The 21002-nt window shown below is 35.3% G+C and overlaps 1 protein-coding gene across 1 annotated transcript; it reads right to left on the bottom strand.

Annotated features, from left to right (window-relative positions):
- Positions 1–8559: 8559 nt before the first annotated feature.
- LOC111056955 (solute carrier family 2, facilitated glucose transporter member 1) lies at positions 8560–19770 on the bottom strand. Its single transcript, XM_039436869.1, has 4 exons — positions 19544–19770; positions 13519–13898; positions 11804–12116; positions 8560–10010 (listed from the first exon to the last, which is right to left on the bottom strand). The coding sequence occupies exons 2-4, from the start codon at positions 13880–13882 to the stop codon at positions 9290–9292; spliced, it is 1398 nt and encodes a 465-aa protein (XP_039292803.1). The 5' UTR covers positions 13883–13898; positions 19544–19770; the 3' UTR covers positions 8560–9289.
- Between the last annotated feature and the right edge of the window lie 1232 nt (positions 19771–21002).

Below are 21002 nucleotides of genomic sequence, written 5' to 3'. Positions count from 1 at the left end.
TGGGGGGAAAAGGATGAGAAGGAGGAGGATGAAGAGGAGGAGGAGGAGGACGATGAGGAGGAGGAGTAGGAGGAGGAGGAGGAGGAGGAGGAGGAGGAGAAGTGGTAGAGAAAAGGGAAATGAATTATTATATAGTGAAGAGGTGAAGAGGTGGAGAGAGGTCTAAAAAGAAAGAAAAAAGAACAAGAAGTAGAAGAAGAAAGAGGTAGAGCATGGTGGAATATGAGAGGTGATGAGAGGGAGAAAGAAGATAACGATAAGAATATGAAGTAGAAGAAGGAAAGGCGGAAGAGGATTATGGGATATTAAAAGGAGGCGGAGGAATGTAAAAAGAGAACTTGATTCGTGGAACATACGTTTAGGTTTCAACAGAATCTAATTTGACTAATTCATGAACGTAAGCTGCATCAACATTCGCCCACCCCAACAACCCTTCATGTCTCCACCAACTGAATACGGTATTTATTTAGTTTCTGAGAAGTCACGTGTCGAAAAGCATGTGACCATTATAAAAAGTCTTCTTGACCTCTTGACTCAAATTCAACAACACATCTTGATGCAGGCTACATTTTTGAAATATCAACTTTGTTTTAGAAAAACGTTGACTATGATGATAAATACCTAGAGAAGCATCCATTGCTTCTATGGATGGATATAAATATTTGCTACAATTATCAATATTTAATAATAGAATAAATAATAATAGGAAATATTTATACCTCATATTAATTGAAATAGTGAAATTACTTGAAATAATTTGTTACTAAAAAACTGAGTCACGTATCCAAGCAGCCGAAATGAGGTTCCTTCGAGCAGTCAAAGGTTACACTAAGTTGGATTACATAAGAAACGAAGTAATGAGAACCGAACTGACTGTAGAGTCTTTATTGCAAATATTGAAGAAAAGTAGGGAAGACTGGTCCAGCCATCTACTTCGTATACACTAAGTTGGATTACATAAGAAACGAAGTAATGAGAACCGAACTGACTGTAGAGTCTTTATTGCAAATATTGAAGAAAAGTAGGGAAGACTGGTCCAGCCATCTACTTCGTATGCCAGCAAATAGACTTCCAATTCAAGCTTGGCACTACAAACCCGATGGGAGAAGAGGCGTCGGACGACCGATGAAGAAATGGATGCCGGAACAGGCCAACAGAGCCTAATCCTTGAATGACGATGATGATGATAATGATGAATTTGTTACTAGGTACTTGAAATAATTAATTAGAACTGAATAGTATTTCATATTCTTGAGTAACTGTATCGTTTGATTGTTTCAGTATATTCTTCAAAGGTGCGAGGCGTGACTTTATGGCTCTGTCATCTTCTAGTTGAAAGCTTGAGTGAAACCTGCATCCCTCTCCATACTTAAAAGATAATTTTTCATTTTGGACGATTATTTATCGAGCAATATAACATCTAGTATAAGATAAACTTACTATTCAAAATCCTAGAGTTGAAAAGTCTAGAACTTGGCTAAGTTCCCTTCTGTACTTCTGCCAATTATTTAACAGATTCCAATATTGTAAATTTCATGGATATTCATTCATTATTCTTGCAGAGTACCGCGAGTACTTTGGTATCACAAAAGGCTTCAAAGTTAGTATGAATATATTATTTGAGCGGTTTTTAATTAAATTCTGTTCAATTCATGTGATACATGAAGAAAGCATACGTCAGTATATGGACCACATCATATAAGGCGTTTTTTCAGGCGCCAACCCAATCAGCCAATCGGAGAGCTTTCTGCCCTGCTGACGCTAAAAACGCCGTCTGAAAGCTATTGAAAAACGCTTAATATGGTCTAGCGCTTATTCCATGATAGAATGAGATATTATTTTTGTTATCTCTTAGAATAGTTATCTTGTTACAGTACTTTGAGAACAAGATATTTTCGAACTAAACATTTTTTCAAGCTGGTCTAAACTTCCAGGATTCAAGCTCCCAATTTCCTCTCAGGTTCTCAGCAATTAAACGCCTACAACAACCAAGTTTGAAAATACTCAACTCGGAGTAAGCTCTGTTAATTGAATTGTAACTTCTTTTACAGTTCTGGAAACAAAGTTTCTGTGTTTACTCTGTGCAGGTCAATCTTTAATTGTAAGCTTTGACTTGACTTTTTGGCACAGGTTTCTCTCTTTTCTCAAACTTTCTTACTTGATTACTTACATTTTAACTTGAAAATGACCTAAGGGTCGAAACTAGTCTTTGAAATATTTTAAAGTTTTTAATAATAAATGGCACTACAAGGTTTTTATTAATTTGCTTACTTGAGTTTAATACTACATTTCTCTCATCAAATGGATCCTTTTACGAGTATTTTTCTAAAGTTTTTTTACAAAGTTTAGTTGTTAATCTTTGTTAGTAATTACTCTCTGTTTAGTCTTATTAGTTAATCTTTATTCTTTATTTATTTTTTACAATGAAGCACAGATCGGGAGAGAAAAACTAAAATACCTTAAGTACTATTTCTCTCCCAGATTTAGGTAACATTGAAAGTCCAAAATGAGGTTATGTCTTCTAGATTTCTCCAAAATTTTCGGTCCAAAAATATTTATACAAACCATTCTTTTGAATGTATATGCTACAAGTACCAGAATAATAATAATTTATAACACTCAGCTATTTTGAAAATAGAGAACATTCACTTATTAGAGAAATTTTTAAACACGAACCGAAAAACATACTAGCCTACTGATGTTGATGTTGTACTTGTTCTTCTATGGAAAACTCAAAACGTTGAGTATTGAAGCTTTCTGTCCTTCTAATTGACCGAGCGAAGTGAGGTCTAAGATTCAAATCGACGGATTCGGCATTGTTTAAATGTTTTTCTATGTGGCGCATTTACGGCGAAACGCGGTAATAGATTTTCATTAAATTTGACAGATATGTTCCTTTTTTAATTGCGCGTCGACGTATATACAAGATTTTTTGGAAATCTTGCATTTCAAGGATAATATAAAAGGAAAAATGAAGCTTCTCCATACGCCAATATTAGAGTAAAAATCAGACTATAGAATTATTCATCATAAATCAGCTGACAAGTGATTACACAGATGTGTGGAAAAGCCAGTCTATTGTTGTATTTCCATAAGGTCTATAGTTTCAATCAGGTACTTATGGATGAAAATACTGCGTGAGGTCTACTGTTCACAGAACTACTAGTTTAGAAAGAGTTCAATCCATTCTTTCATTTCTTGATCTGAAAAAGGCTTGATTCCTCTAAGATGTAAAAGTCAGTCAATAAAATAGTATGGAAGAATCATACTTTATGTTTCTCCCCTTATCATCCAAGAGAAATCGTATCAGAGAATTTCATGGTACATGGATGATGCGTTTACTACAATAATGTTTCATTATCGAGATTGTAATATTGTAATCATCTTATGAGGAAATAAAAGTAAATAGTAAATTCGTATGGCTTTTGTTGGTGGGGAGTCCCTTGCCGGAAGGTCCCACCGCCTGAATATATAATTTAAGCCGTTAATGGGCCTTACGACTGTCATACTTCAGCCGGGACCGACAGTTTAACGTGCCCATCCGATAACACGGGAGTGATCTGGTTAAAAAACTTTTGGTATTGAGAGGGTTTGAACCCGGGATCTCTATGCTGCTACGCAAGCACTCTATCCACCAGACCACGGATCACTCCATGTGATCAATCAATACGAGGAAATGAATGATTCTCATTAAGAGAATGACCAGGATTGGACAGGATTGTTGAAATTCAAATTAGAGTCCACAGAGAATTTCAAACGATGAATATTTACTAAATATTGTAGAACAACAGATAAAAAATGGCTAGCTATTTGCATGAGTGACCTGAATTTATTGTTTTTCTCATACACTGTACGTCGGGTTTTCTGTCGAAAAAACACAACATTTTATCATCGCATTTGAAAAATGATAGCATTGTTCAAGTAGCTTTTTGTTGAGAATCGATTTTAGAGCTTTGACCTGAATTTTTGACAGCTTGAAAATTGAATAATCGCACAAAAACATGGGTTACATAATTTTGTTGAGAGCAATAATAGTTGCAGTTGTTGATCATTTTAAGTTCAGTTGATTATGAGTTGTAATGTTTGCGATTATGATACATGATTATGATATAGTGAATATGATATAGTGAATATGATATAGTAAATATGATATAGTGAATATGATTTAGTGGATATGATATAGTGAATAATATGATATTGTGAATATGAGTAATTAATGCAGTTAGATTATGATACAGTAATTATGAGTATGTAATGCAGTTGGAAGAGAGTTCATCTTGTTTTAGTCTGAGTTTAAATGATCAAGATAACTCTCACCAAATAGTTAATTGTTGGATCACTGCATTCCGTGTTTGAGATAAATTTTGTTGATGTTTTACTTGAAAATTTTTAATCAAATGACTTGAATATCATCTACTATTCTCACAAAATATCTGATAGTTTTCTGTTACTGTCCCATTCAATCAAGCTGTTTCTCTCTAAAGGCTGGTCGTAGGCCTACACTGGTTAGTCAAGACAAGACTAGTCATGTTTAGTCACAATACTTGCCATATTTGCTTATGAAGACATGTCTAATTGCAATTACTAATCAGTGTGAGTTGCGTCATGAATAGCTATGTGAACTATCACTGTTCCATTCAAGCAAGCTGTTTATCTCTAAATGCTGGTCGTAGGCCTACACCGGTTAGTTAAGACAAGACTAGCCACGTTTAGTCACAATACTTCACATTGTTGCTTATGAAGACATGTCTAATTGCAATGACTAATCAGTGTGAGTTGCGTCATGAACAGCTATGTGAAGTATTGTGACTAAACGTGTCTGATCATGTCTTGTCTAACTGGTGTGCGCCTAGCCTAAAGTGGCTGTTCTAACAAAAATGAAGATTGCAGATTAATTTTATTTTATATTCATAGTGATATAGGTACTGGTTGGAGAGAGCATTTTACGTACTTACTTGAACCGAATTTACTATTTACATGAATACAGTCTTGTCACTTTTGGTTGGATGGAAATTCCAACTCGCTCCCACATAATGGAGAATAAGACGTTGGTGATTTGTCATCGACCAATGGGATTGAAGGGCGTGTGCTAGAACGAAGCTAGTCGCTTGTGATTGGTGGAAGATTTGTTGTTGAACATAGTCGGACGTGGTGTTGTATCTGTCCGGTAGATGGAAGATGATTCAATGTTTTTGTATACTCTACTAAAATAGTAATAGATTTCTCTGTTGAACTATAATTATTATCTCTAGTAGCGGATACTGTTTTATATTGTAAGTTCAGTTGATTGAGCTTAATACTTTGAAACCTCGATCTTTGAGTTGATCTCGAATCTGGATCAATAATTATTGACCGAACGCAGTGAGGTCTATGTTCTCGGGTTCTCTTTCGTCTGTCTGTATGTATTTAACGCATTTACGGCCAAACGCGTTGATAGAATTCTATGAGATTTGGCAGGAATATTCCTTTTTTAACTGCGCGTCAATGTATACACAAGGCTTTATGAAATTTTGCATTTCAAGGATAATATTAAAGTAAAAGGAATTTCCTCCACACTCCGATATCACTATATATAATCTACTCTGAAGATAGGAATAATCAGACTATAGAATTATCCATAATCAATCAGCTGACAAGTGGATTATTCATTGCATGCATTACACAGATGTCTGGAGAAGCCGGTGAACAGGTGACACCAGATACTTGTGGATGACAAAACTGCGTGAGGTCTACTGTTCACAGAACTACTAGTATAATCTGGATCATCTTCAAAAGTTGGTTTTCAACTCAGTAATTATTGTGAAATCGACTTATCCGGCGTCTTACCCATGTACTCTTAGTGAAATTCTTGTATCGATTAAATCTATATAATATATAAAAGCGAAATGGCACTCACTCACTGACTGACTGACTGACTGACTCACTCACTCACTCGCATAACTAAAAATCTACCGGACCAAAAGCGTTCAAATTTTGGTAGGTATGTTCAGTTGGCCCTTTAGAGGCGCACTAAGAAATCTTTTGGCAATATTTTAACTCTAAGGGTTGTTTTTAAGGGTTTAAAGTTTGTCTTTTAGCATGTATATTCTTCTTCTCCCAATCTCTTGATTATAATTGAAATTTCCATATCATATGTTACTATAGAACTATAATCTAGATAGAGTACCTCTTCGAAACAGTTCTTAACTGGCAACTAAATTAATAATTTTGTCAGGTTGGCATTAAGTTGAGTTGACTTTGTTAGGTTGGCATCAAGTTGAAGATTCAAATGCATTTATCGCGGAAAAATTGATTAGGCACTGCTACTTCAATCCTGGGAATATTATATTACTAGCCGTCAGGCTCGCTTCGCTCGCCATATCCGTTTAGCCAGACGTTTAGTCTGGCCCCCCGCCTAGATTGTCCTAACATATGATAAAAACGCTCAAATGAAAAATGCAGGCGAGCGAAGCGAGCCTGCTGATCTCATTCTTGGACGATCCAGTCGGGGGTCCAGGGGGCGGAGCCCCCTGGCTAGAAGTATATGGCGAGCGAAGCGAGCCTGACGGCTAGTATAATATATGATCTACTCAGAAGATAAGATTAATCAGACTATAGAATTATTGATAATCAATCAGCTGACAAGTGGATTATTCAAGTGGAGAATTGCATGCCAGATACTTATGGATGAGAAAAAACTGCGTGAGGTCTACTGTTCACAGAACTACTAGTATAATCTGGATCATCTTCAATAGTTGGTTTTCAACTCAGTAATTATTGTGAAATCGACTTATCCGGCCGTCTTACCCATAATCTATAATCTACTCTTAGTAGAATGCTTGTATTGATTAAATTACAAAAAAGAGAAAGGTCTCTAAAAAACATAGCGGAAATTCTGAAATAGAATTTTTCCACGTGGACCAACGTTCAGAATACCAAACCCTTGATCAGCTGTCCACCTTCCCTTCCCATGACCAAATTGGGTCGATCGATCAATCTCTTGTTGTGTTTATCAGAATCCGGCTTGTCTTGTCTGTCAACATGTATTTCCTTCTTCATCAAATGGGATACACTGTCAACGTTCAATATAAATCACCAAGTAAGATTAACTGCAGAACTTTTTCAAGAGGGGAGTGAATACACGTGGTTTAGGTCATAGCCCTACAACTACAAACTTTTTTATTTTCTATAATATAATTTTCTATTTCCGTGTCAAAGAATTTGTAAAAGTTTGATTAAGTAGTGATGGAGACAAATATGGTTACTCATTTCTCCATAAATGAATGAATGAATAAAATAATAATACAATAGAGAGAATATAGCATAAGAAGAAACCATGGTATAGATAGTTTATGTTTCAAATTTCAATCTGATTTCTTGTCAACTCAAGCCGATTACTGTCGACTACTGTCCATGATTACTGTTCTGTTGGGGTGAGAGAGTAAGAACGGCACAGTATGAGAGACTACCAGCGTCACATAGCTTCACGAAAAAGAACTACTATGTCAAAAAGAATAATGTCAAGTTTCTATTATTATGTCAAGGTATATATTGACGAAAAATTAATATGGAAGCCACATATTGAGTATGTAAATAGTAAATTGTCTAGGGTTATTTATTTGTTGAAGCAATTAAAAAATTATGTACCTGATAGCTATGTAAGGTCAGCCTATTTTGCATTTTTTCAAAGTATTCTTTTATATGGCGTGTTGTTTTGGGGTAATTGTAGCCATGTTAGCAGTGTACTTTTACTTCAGAAAAAAGCCATCAGGATATTAGCAGATGTGCGTAATAGTACTGAGCATTGTAGACCTTTATTTATTAAGTTGAGAATGTTGACAATCATAAATCTTTATATATACACTGCTCTAATACATGTAAAAACAAAGGTAGAGAAAATTCCAAGACATACCATACATTCTTATGCAACAAGAAATAAGAATAGACTGAATATACCATTCCAAAGGCTTTCAAAGTCAATGAATAGCTACAATATTATTGGTCTGAAACTGTACAATAAGTTACCTCTAAGCTTAATAAATGAGTCTACAGATAGATTTAAAATGAAACTTTTCAACTGGTTAGTAAAAACACCAATGTATTCTATACAAGAGTTATGATTATTGATGTTTGATTCCTTAATTGCTTAAAGCTTTTCTTTCTTGTTTTAACATTTTGACAGGGCCTTGTTTGTACTGTTGTTTGTATAGTGATGAATATTTGAATTCTTCTGGGCTTACTTTAGATGTAGTTATGTTTATGTGTTTATATATGTATATCGTATATACTTTCAATTACATTAACTTATAACCTTCTGACTTGCATAATGTTAGTATAGTTTTGACTTTGTCTATTGCCAATGTTGCTTAATGACAATAAAAATTTATTTATTTATTTATTTACTAGGACTATCGGCTTGAGTTGACAGTGAAATTTGGAACATAAACATCCTATACAATGGGAAATCTTCTTATGCTATCTTTTCTCTATGATAATACATAACAAGTTGCCCATGATTTATGATAAATCATCTAAAAGTTGATATGCGTAGACTAGTTACTCAAATTATGAAGATATGAATGATTATAAATTTTCTTCATTTATTTGAAGTACAAGCTTTCTCCACGTTACTGTAATAAACTAACTAACCACTATACAAACTTCAAGAAATCGTTGTTGTAGTGAACATTATTGAAGTAGTTGCAAAAGATAAGTACCTGCCTGAAAAATAATGTTCTGTCCAGAATTCTGTTCAATCATGACCAAAAACATAGTTGGATAGTTAAAAGCCAAAAACCGGTTCAAAACATGATTTCAACTCCCTACAAATCTGTGATCTCTTCATAGTATCATTCCAATCTGACTGTTTTAGATTTTCAGTAAAGAGAAATTCTTCTTTTTGATTCCATGATCACAAATGTGTTACGACAATCAATTCTTGTTCATGAATAAGAACAACAATTCTTATTGTTCTAATTGTTCAATTAATTCTAATTGCTCTATCAACACCAATAGTCTTGTTCTTGATCCAATGATCACATAATGTGATACGAAAAACAATTCTTGTTCTTGAATAAGAACAAGAATTCTCAGTCCTCTACTAATTATTCAATCAATCCTAATATTGTTCTATCAACAACTATATTCTTGTTCTTGATATCATAATCACATACTCTTATAAACGTCAAAAATGACTTGTTTCTAGTCTCAGGCTTTCAATCGTACTATAAATTCCAATTGTTATTCAAACAAGAACATTTTTATTTCTTCTTCGTGATTCGGTGATCCCTTGATATTTGATCACCTACAATCACATACTCTTATAAACGTCAAAAAACGACTTATTCTTAGTCTCAGGCAGGTTAGTTTTCAACAGAAAATAAAACACCAGATTCAAAGTGAGAAAATTGAAACTGATCCAACCAGTCACACTCCCAAACATCCAGAAAAACCCCAGGAACGCCGGCAACCTGAGCAGTTCCCCCATGGCTAGCGCGAAGGACGAAGCCCTCAGGGATGCGAAAACTGGAAAAAGTTCAAAGGGCACAAAACGGGTCACCGGGCCTAAACCGAGACCGTAAGACATACATAGGCAGTATTGAGGTAGAAGGGCGAGGAACCCGTAGGAATGATTACTTAACCGTTCGATGAGGTACGCGAAGAATGCCATGGCACAACCAATGATGCTGATAAGGATCAGGTTTCTTCTCCCCAGTTTTCCCTCGACTAAACACATGGCAACTATGTTCATGGCGACTTTTGACAGTTGCATTCCTAGGATGATTTCGGGCATTTCGTTGAAATTGTAGCCGTTTGTGGTGAGGATGAAGTGAGGCGTGGTGTCGATCAGGTCCATGCCACACAGCTGACGGCTGAAGGTCACAAGGATCGAAACGAACATACACTTCCTGAAGATTTTCACGACGAACACGTCCTTCCACGTGAAGTTCTTGAAGAGGACGCGGTTGCAGACGTATTCGTCGTGCAGTTCTTGGAGTTCGTCGTTGATGCAGTCTGAGTTTCGCAGCCATCTAAGAAAATAGGAAAAGTGGTTAGTTTGATAGTGAAAATTGTAGGTTACTTGGTTTGGATTCACAGATAATTGACAATTCTTTCGTCTATCTTTTTGCATTTGACTCAGCTGATTCAGACATAAAAGATTATCTTTATTTCATCTGAATAAATTTATTTTATTAAATATTATTAATTCAAATAAAATAAATAAAATTCTGTTAATTTTGGATAAAACTTCTATCTATTCTGTTGCATTTCCTCAACTATATTACTATTTTTTTAATCCTTGAAGAATATTTGTACTTGTATTTCATAATTATGATATTTGTCTTTTTATCAAACTATTAATTCTAAATTAATTTTCATAGGGATACGATTTTAATACAGATAGTTTCTTCTTAAAATAACTAGTACCCTTTTCTTTCTTTCAAGGTAGATCCGGTTTCGGCTGACTATGCTATTCTGAAGTGTAGAAATTAATGAATTTCATGAGGCTAGGGTTAGAAGGAAAAAGGAGCATAGAGCTGGAAAACAAATTCTGGAACATGAAACAAATAGAAACAAACTCAACATTTGAAGGTGCGTACAGACCTATGCACCATTAACACGCGCATTTCACTTTTTAATATCGGGGCACCGAGCTTCGCTCGTTATTTTTATTTATTGATAAACAGAACACAATTCTCTAAAATAATCGTGTTTATATTTCACAGCTGGCTATATGACATCTTATGAATTTCGGGGATGAGATATTTAGATTTTTCACATACTCACTCGCTCACTCACTTTTTTACTATCCACAGCTGTTTCAGCCAAAGATGAATTATCCTTTTAATGTCGTTCAGCGAGTTTTCTCAAGGATGAGACCTAGTGAAATCGAATTTTTATATCATAAACCTACTATGCTACAAATTCCGTGAAAATCGTTAGAGCCGTTTTCGAGATCCGTTGAACATAAATTATAAATATAAATAACAGATATAAAAATACAGAAATCGCTCGCTAAATATAATAGGATTAACTGATGCCATGCTTATAATATTATTAATTATATCTGTTTCCCACTGTACAAGTAAATATATAATAAGAATAGCATCAGCTGATGAAAAATGATATGCGCGTGTTTGTGGCGTATAAGTCTGTATGCACCATGAGAAACATAATAATGTCTCCAGAAGTGTATGAATCCAATGTTACCTTTCATGATTTAGAACAGAGTTCTGTATCTCTGGAATATTCACGTTAATTTTAATGTGAATTTTAACATGAGTATAATTTGTGGATTTAAGTGAAATTTTCAATATTTTTTGTGATTGTGAAGAAATAAATATTTCTGTTTGGATTTGTATTTTGGAATTAATTAATCTGATAAATTCAAAGTTATTGTAGTACATACATTTTTTGGACTCAAAATAGTGTGTGAATGAAGTTATAATTTACATAACCTCTAGACTGTGTATTCCAAATTAAGGTTTGAAGCAGTTTTGGGCAAATGCCTGTTGTTTTTACCTGCATTGTATCTATTGTCTATGAATAAATGAATAAATTAATATCTAGTGGGTATTATGTCAACACCTCGTAATACGCACAAGTAGTTCCCTCTCTGCTCTGCATCAAATGCACCTGGGCGCCAACTTGGCAACTGCATTTGTTCCTATCACTATGGCGTCTCGTTCTGATTTTATCCATCTCACTCCAACGTTCAGTCTCATTTGGGAGTAAATTAAACCAATAAGACATGCTAGCTCCTATTCTGATGATATTATTTTTCTATGATTAAACTCTGGTATAGGTCTACTTCTATACTTACTCGAGTGCCTTCTTAGCCTCAAACGTCCTCAGCTTGATGGAGTAGAGCATGCGCGGTGACCTTGGGCAGGTGGGCAGCAGATAGACACTGATGATCCACGCGAATATCACCAGCGAAATGGCGAATGGCCACGCTGAGCGGTCATGATCGGCTATCTTCACGCTAATCACGTGAGCCACGACGAAGCCAATGGAGTGAGCCAGCTCGTAGGTGCACGTGACCACGCCCCGTCTATCACGCCTGGAGATCTCCAACAGGTAGGCGGGGGCTAGGCCGCTGAACATACCGTTGTTGAAGCCGAAGATGAAGAGACCTGATTGGAGAAGCAAAACAGGAAACACAATTATTAATAATTCAGTCATTCAAAACTATAATAGCTGTGAGTAAAATAGAAATCTGAAGTAGAAGAAGAATGATATTACGGATACAGGAGGAGAAGAATAAGACAGGATAATAAGGAAGAGAAGAAGACATAGGAACAAGAAGACAGATGGAGAAGAAGTTGAAGAAGTGGAAGTAGAAGGAGAAGAAGGCGAAGGTGATAACAGGGAAAGAAGATGAAGGAAAACATGAAAAAAGAAGGTTGAAGCAGGTGGAGGATATGAAAATGTCAGGAGAAGGAGAAGAAGGAAAAGAATGTTAAGGGGATAAAGAACGAGATGGCATGAGATAATAAAGAAGACAGAAGAATGAGAAGAAGACGACCAGAGGAGGGGAAGAAAAGGATAAAAGAAGAAAAAAGGTAAGACGATTACAAAGAAGACAGGAGAAGAAGAAATATACTGGAGTGGAAAGAAGAATAATACAATAGAGAAAGGATGAAAAGGCTGGAAAAGAAAGAACACAAGACAGTAGAAGAAGAAGAGAAACAAAGGCGTGGATGAAGAAAAGGATGGGAGAAAAAGAGGAAAAGCTATTTATTATTTCCTAACACATTAGTAAGGGTGACCACTAGCAGCAAAACAAGTGTGTCGAACATAATGTGTACTCACATGCTTGTCTCAAGCTGCATACACACTACTTACGCACGGCGCGAAAACGCGTGTTACTCGAACAAGTAACACTATCTTGTATTCGTGATCTATAGTTTGTGAATTATAAGTAAGGTGATCGAGATGAGAGCGTGGGCTTGCCACGTGCTCCATTGTTGTCGACGGAAGCTTGAACAATTCGTTGCGTGCGAACAGGGATCGTGCGACCTGCGATCATCTTGCGTACTGCTCGCGTTCTGTTTGTGTGTCGCGCAGTGTGTAAGTGTGTATGCACCTTCATATTCAACACTTTAAAGTCTGTTGTTACCTTTGCCTCTCCACTTTGTTTGCACCCTAGGCGACAATATTCGGTTCCTAGACTAAGAAACTATTTTTAAGCATACAATCTCGTGCGAGACTGGACCTAGATCTGCAAGACCGATTCATAGTAGCCACCTAAAATCCTTGCTTGTCATTAGACTGAACTGAATAATCACATCAGGTGATTCAGTGCCAATGAATCATAAGCATCATAACCTGGTATTCGCACACAAGCACAAACTTTAGATTATTGTTGTCTTCCCTTTCAATGAAAAGACAGAAGGCTATCAAAATGATCATATTATTCAGTGTGAATAGAAGCATTGTGAACTGGTGTGATTCATCACTTTATAAAGCACACAAGTGAAAAATTTGCATTATTATTATTGGCTCGATGGATAGATTTATTAATAGTTTACTTACCAAAGTAAAACATGAGTTTCGAATTGAACAGCAGTGAATACCCACAGAGCAGAGACGCAAATATGATAGTATAGGACCCAACCAGCATGGCACCCCTTCTTCCAAACTTCTTGGCGAGCGAGGGGAATATAAGAGCACCCCCCATGTTGGACAGGGAGTCAACAGCTATCACCGACATCCATACTGACTGCACATCCTCCGACATTATGAACTTCATGAGCCCCATGTTTGTTGGCTGCACTCCGGTTATCCACTGGAAGAGGGCGAGACGGGGATCACACATGACTCCCCGCATGTAGCCTCGCAGGAACGAGGTTCCTACCACCGACGCTAACACAGCTCGCACCTCGTTGTTCGAGATCATTGGGGTGCCTCGTTATCTGTAACAGAAAACATTGAATAAATGTATCTACAAAGATATAATCCGGGTCCTGTAGTTTTGCGTATAGGCGTAGGGCCACTAGACAACAATCCTACCAAACTTTTTTGTAAATGTATCCTTCCAAAGCAACAGATGCTCTTTTGTATCTTATCAAAAGCAACGTGTTGCATCCGAAAAGATACACAAGAAGCGTTTTAGAGTTACATTCGTTTAACACAACGCCTATCAGCTGTCATTCGTTCAACATGTTATTTCATTGTTGGTGATAGGTTGCAACTCTCTCATTCATGAAGAATCTCTGTGTGTGGGGAGCTTCCTCCATCTGGGGGCTCTGAAGCCTGATGTTTTTGCAAAGCCGTGAATATTACCCCGCTAACCATACCTTGCCAATATGCTGTTTAAAGTCACGGAGGCAAATCTATGAGACGTGTACTTTAACTAAACGAATTATCAACGAAAACACAAAGAATAGACACTTGGTAAGTGCCCGAAACTATAGTCAACCGCACGAGATTAGTCCGATTGAAATTGGAACAGATGAGTGCATCATTGCCCAACAAGAGTCAGATCGAATTGAGAGCTGAGAAAGATTCAAAGGAAATACTATGTTATTTTGTGTTATTAATTGCATGCAATTAATAATCTACTTCGCTGTAACACTGAATCGTCTACAGGATAATATAGCTAACCATTAAAGCTTTAGAATTAAATCCAATAAACAAGATTATAAGCCAATACGAATAAATCAAATAGCATATGCTAGACAATAGCTCACTATCTAACTTTAGAAATCTATTCCAACAAACAAAAACTCAAGCCTATAGCTGCTGCCATCTACAAGAGAAATTCGAAAGTAACCGACAAAATATATTACTGAATTGCTGGCTTGTGATTGGCCGGAGGCGTGGCCATTATGATTGGGCATTAGTGGGGCGACCAATCATATTGCGAGAAGAGTTCTGAATCCGTCAGAGTGTTTAGTTAGACTGCTGAACTTTCTTCTGTTCAGAATTCGGTTTAAATTCAGTGATTTATTTCTCAAACCAAAATCACGAATTTGCATCTCTATAAGAAAACTAAACTGAACTTATTTTGAATTATTGATCGGTGCTTAACTTGATCTGTATAATTGTTCAAAGAATATGACAATATTTACAATATGTCAAGTTGACAATATTCTAAATTGATTGATGAAACTAATCAAAGGTAATCGTCGAACAAACAAACAAACCTACAAACGGACAATGACTCGAGGCTCTACTCATCAGTAAGAACTCGCCACGTTCGTTCAATAGTAAATTTAGTACCACCCAGTCATGGACGATGAACTGAGTAGGAGAGTTTGTACTCAAAGATAGTTAGATATCGTTCGGTTACAGTATTTTGCTATCTTGTGAAATGTAACGTTAGATGATTCACAGAACTAATCATGTTGATAGTAGCATAATGAAAATAAATTTGAGAAATAATACCATGGATATTATAACCCATACTCTAAATGTTTTGAATGTTGGTGAATTTTGACTATATTGTAATACTCTTGGCAATCTCAAAAGGCTTCTGGAATAGAATGATTTGATTTGAATAAATCCTTATACATTTCTTATGCTATATTCTACTCTGATTAAAACCTCATCCTATACTTTGATTATTCATTATACTTTCCTATCACGTTGTAAACATAACCTTTTTTTGGAAAATACTATTATATTAAGCGAGCAATTTCTGTATTTATATATCTGGTTATTTATGTTTAACGGATCTCGAAAACGGCTCTAACGATTTTCATGAAATTTGAAACATAGTAGGTTTATGATATAGAGATTCGATTGCACTAGGTCTCTAGCTTCTCATTCTTGGGAAAACTCGCCGAACGACATTGAAAGGATAATTCATCCTTGGAAAAACAGCTGAGACTTTCGTCGTCTGTGGATAATAAAAAAGTGAGTGAGCAAGAGTGCGTCTGTGAAAAATCAAAATATCGCATCCCCGAAATTCATAAGATGACGTATAGCCAGCTGTGAAATATAAACATAATCATTTTAGGGAACTGTGTTCTGTTATCTATATATATAAAAGCGAAATGGCACTCACTCACTCACTCACTCACTCACTCACTCACTTGCATAACTAAAAATCTACCGGACCAAAACGTTCAAATTTGGTAGGTTGTGATTGGCTGGAGGCGTGGCCATTATGATTGGGCATTAGTGGGGCGACCAATCATATTGCGAGAAGAGCTCTGAATCCGTCAGAGTGTTTAGTTAGACTGCTGAACTTCCTTCTGTTCATAATTCGGTTTAAATTCAGTGATTTACTTCTCAAACCAAAATCACGAATTTGCATCTCAATATGAAAAAACTAAAAAATAAACTAAAAGAACTAAACTGAACTCATTTTGGATTATTGATCGCTGGTTAACAAACTCGATCTGTATAATTGTTTAAAGAATATGTGTCGACAATTTGACAATGATTGATGAAACAAATCGTAAGTAATCGTCGAACAAACAAACGGACAACGACTCGAGGCTCTAGTCATCAGTAAGAACTTGCTACGCTTGTTCAATAATACTTAATAGAACCACCCAGTCGTGGATGATGAACTGAGTAGGAGAGTTTGTACTCAAAAATTGTCAGATTTCATTCGATTACAGTATTTTGCTCTCTTGTGAAATACAACGTTAGCTGATTCACACATTATCTTATCTATGTTGATAGTAGCACAATGGAAATAAATTTGAAAAATAATACCATATATCATAACTCATACTCTAAATGTTTTGAATGTTGCTGAATTTTGACTATATTGTAATAGTCTTGACAATCTCAAAGCCTTCTGCAATAGAATGACTTGATTTGAATAAATCCTTATACTTTCTTATGCTATACTCTGATTAAATCCTCATCCTATACTTTGATTATTCATTATACTTTCCTATCACGTTGTAAACAACTATTTTTGTACAATTTCTATCTAAATTGGGAAAGGAACAGTTTTGGACTTTGAGCCTGTTGTTCCTTTTCCAATCATTTATAGTTCAGAATGATATTGTATCTATCAATGTATAAATAAATATATAAATATTGAGACTATTTTCAAAATTCTGTGGTAGGTATTAGCATATCTTACTTCGTCACCATCTGTAAACAACCTCGAAAAGGAACTGTGATAATATAATATAATAAAAATTAAATTTGATATAATATAGATTATTAAATCGTGGGTCGGCATGTAAAAGGTGAGAAGTCAGTTTTTCCAGTTTTTGGGAATTGAAAAAAACTTTATGATTACCATGTTTTTATTTTTTGTTCAAAGTTGATGACTACTTCTAATACTTGGTTAATGCACTTTTGAAAGTAATTAACATAATTAATTAAATCATTGAAATAATTGAAATACTTGACTTACCTCAATTGACACAAAAAAAATTATGACTTACCCCATTTTACACAATGAAACACCAAATTATAATAAATATAAGATAAAGAAATGATGGATAGTATAAGTCAAAGATATCATACCGAGTTTACGATATCATAAGAGTTTACTATCTGGATACGTAAAATCTATTCTGTGGCAAGCAACCATTTTTTGTGGAGTGTATGTTCTAAATCACAAAAATAATCCCTAGAGATGTTTTTCCCTTATCATTGTTGCCGGCGTCTCTCCTCTGAGATTGTTATTGGAGTCACTATTCGACCATTAGAAAGATAAAAACTTCACAAACTATCCTTTTCTCTGTTTTCAAGTTGGTGAAAGTAGACAACGGTAGAAAACTTTTCCCCTTTATTTCGGGCAGGGATAGGATGAGACTATCCAAGCATAGACAGTACTAACAACCATGAATGACCAGATGATAACTATTCTCAAAATTGAAATTTTATTTTTTTATTTATAAAATAGAATTATAGTACCCTTTGAAATGAATAAAATAATAGATTAAGAACACAATATAGAATAGAATATAATTATATTTTATAAATAAAAAAAGTAGCCCTGAATTCATAGATTTTTTTTAATTTGAGAAGATTGAATCACAGACAACCAAGGATTGTATCTGAGAGTGATAGAATTCTACATTATGTAATGTCTGTACAAACCATGGATTATAGAATTGCTCTTATAATGTACAGTACTGCAAGGTTTTACATAAAATCAAGTTGATCCATCATAAAGACTTAACACAGAACATGTAGCCTACAGTCACAGGAAAAATAATCTATTGTCATGGAAGTTTTCTCTGGTAGGCCTACAGTGTAATTACTACAGTCTAACACAGTGGTCGCCAAACAGTCGATCGCGAGCTACCGGTAGCTCGTGGGGTAGTTTTTGGTAGCTCACAGAAATGCTCGTGCAGAAGAATGTCGTCCAGTTTGAATATAAACACTTTCCCAGTTTGAAAAAATCAATGACGAGAAAATCCTCCACAGCACCGCAGCAATAACCAAGAATAAGTTACGATTCTTTCAGACTTGTAAGAAGTAAGACTATGAGACAACAGTTTGATCAACGATTTTAAGATTTTAAAAGCATATCAAATTATGGTACAATTTATCAACTCTCTTATGTAGAGATCTATGCAGAAGATTTTGAAGCTTGTTTTGTAGAACATATTGGTGGAGATCAGGCTTCAGTTGAAATGGAATTTTTGGATGTTGAAAATGATCTGTCTCTCAGATCACTTTCTAAAACTGGAAATATTTGGCCTCAAAGCCCCAAAGAAAAATATCCAAATATTTTTCAAGTTGCATTGATGTTGAAAGCTATGTTTAGCTCTACTTACTTGTGTGAAGCATCTTTTTCAAGTATGAAATTCATGAAAAATCGATATAGGAACAGACTGACTGAACATTTGGACAACTGCATCAGAATGGCGGCTACAACGTATACTCCAAACATCAAGACAATACTTGATGACCAAAAAGAGTTCGACTGCTCTCATTGAAATGTACATTTCAATTTTTGTTATACTTTTTTCTATGAGATAAGTACATTTTAATAAAAGATACTTTCTTCATTCTAATATTCGTTGGTAGCTCACTAGAAGATTTATAAATGCTATTCTAGCTCACAGGCTCATCAGTTTGGCGACCATTGGTCTAACACATTACACTCATAAACGAATACAGTATTTCTCATAGATTTCTTAAGAGTTTTCACGTTAACGTCTACGGTATCATTTTTCTTTCTACATTGAGGAGATCAAGCTGATCTTTACCCAACAACTATGTAGCTTGCAGCTTGCCCTGTTTGTAAACAATTATAATATTAAACAAAAATCAAAATAATATTTTTATTAAATTTTTATGTGTTAAACGCATGCCTGTATTATAGGCCCTGATGTAATTTCGTAATGATAATATTACTCGCTGTAATAATCTCTTTCTCAAATTCTAAATGAAGTCTTTTATTTTTCTGAAAAAACATGCACTAAATAATGAGTAAAGTGAGACCTGTTTAAGGTTACACTGACCCCGCATTTATGTAATTTTCTCGACAAAAATAAACTTTAAACTTGGTTGTTAGCAACAACAACAACGTTTGTAAATGAAACACACTTATAAGCTTACGTAATTAGCCTAGAGATGATTTGAAAAGCAATTTACTCTTGCATTTTTGTCACAAAATTAGTTTACTCACGTGTTTACCGATCTCCTGTAATTTATTGCATTTCTGTTGAACAATTATCAGTGTTTTGTATTTCCCAATACTATTTCTAGCTCTTTCTCATGTAGCTTACAAATTATGGCAAAATATTATAGGTTATTAACCTTATTTTTAGAAGTTGAATGATTATCTTGTTTTTGAAAGAAAGTCATCTGTGTTTGCGAACTTGCTTTTACACACGGCTAGTTCAGAATTGAATTAGGCTCAACTCACACTTACGCGACTCAGGTCGAGAAGAGACTCGACTCTAGTCGAGAGCATGTGTTTCCAAATGGTGACCCTCAGACCAGTCGACTCTAGTCTCCGCGACTGTCATTATTTGAAAACATATGCTCACGACTAGAGTCGTGTCTCTTCTCGACTTGAGTCGCGTAAGTGTGAGTTGTGCCTTAAACTTCAATTCTCAGATGAGGTCAAGATTCACCTGATTACCTTGTGGCTCATTATATTATGCACCAGCTCAGTTTCAACGGAGAAATGTTAGCTGTTCGTTTAAACCTGGAATGTAAAGGCGCGTACAGATTTACGCGCCGCGAACATGAGCAATTCACTTTTGATCAGCTGATGCCAAGCTTTTTATATCTGTATCTTACCGTTTCTGTAAAAATACAGATATAGTCAGCTGATTAAAAGTGAATTGCTCATGCGCGTATATCAGTACGCACCTCAACACATTATAATGAATGTGACCATATCAAAAAAAGTAATTGTGGTTTAGATTATCTTGAATTTTAACAATAACTGTTTACTAACTCTGGGTGCATAATGGTCTTAATTATTGTGAGCATGTTGCTCACAAGATAGAACATATAACGTTCGTCAGATGTTATCCTAGTTCCAGCCAATTATGCCATTTACAAGTTTTTAAAAATCTTTTTCAAGCTTTCTACAACAATACAACAATGCTTCGATATCTTCCACATTTTTCTTACCAATACTTGATCTGATGAATATAACATTTCTCTATGTTTATCTAAATTATTTGTTGAAGTGTGCGAGAGCCTCGAAATTCAAATGAAATCTCTATTTAATTTTTTTTTTGTTATTTTTTTTATTCAAATTCGACCGAATATTACAAAAAAGTAAATTCGTGTGGCTTTTGTTGGTGGGGAGTCCCTTGTGGGAAGGTTCCACCGCCTGAATATACATTAAGGCGTATAATTTAAGCCGTGTCAATGGGCCTTACGACTGTCATACTTCAGCCGGGACCGACACTATTACAAAACATGTAAGTACTGGTGTGTTTTGTGAGAGTAGAATTTTTTGACAATTATTACAAGACTGTCATTCACAGGACTGTCAAGACCTTTTTGTCCAAGACAGGGCTCCAAAACAGGATTAAATCACAAATGAGAATATCTTGAATGATTAGACTTCACATTAGCTGTAACAAAATGAATATAGCCCAACTCAAATTCTGCAGATGGGTTTG

This window comes from Nilaparvata lugens, chromosome 10 (genome assembly GCF_014356525.2).
Source record: "Nilaparvata lugens isolate BPH chromosome 10, ASM1435652v1, whole genome shotgun sequence".
NCBI classification, from domain to species: Eukaryota; Metazoa; Arthropoda; class Insecta; order Hemiptera; family Delphacidae; genus Nilaparvata; species Nilaparvata lugens.
The sequence above is the reverse complement of the archived record's forward strand: the minus strand, read 5'-3'. Positions and strand labels throughout refer to the sequence as shown.

What these genes read in the sequence shown, in the direction of transcription:
- LOC111056955 (XM_039436869.1), bottom strand. Translation starts at nt 13,882, where the DNA reads ATGATCTCGAACAACGAGGTGCGAGCTGTGTTAGCGTCGGTGGTAGGA. An exon ending in GAAACTCATGTTTTACTTTG is followed by an intron (nt 12,117 to 13,518) that starts GTAAGTAAACTA and finishes TTCTCCAATCAG; the next exon opens with GTCTCTTCATCTTCGGCTTC. An exon ending in GAGGCTAAGAAGGCACTCGA is followed by an intron (nt 10,011 to 11,803) that starts GTAAGTATAGAA and finishes CTATTTTCTTAG; the next exon opens with ATGGCTGCGAAACTCAGACT.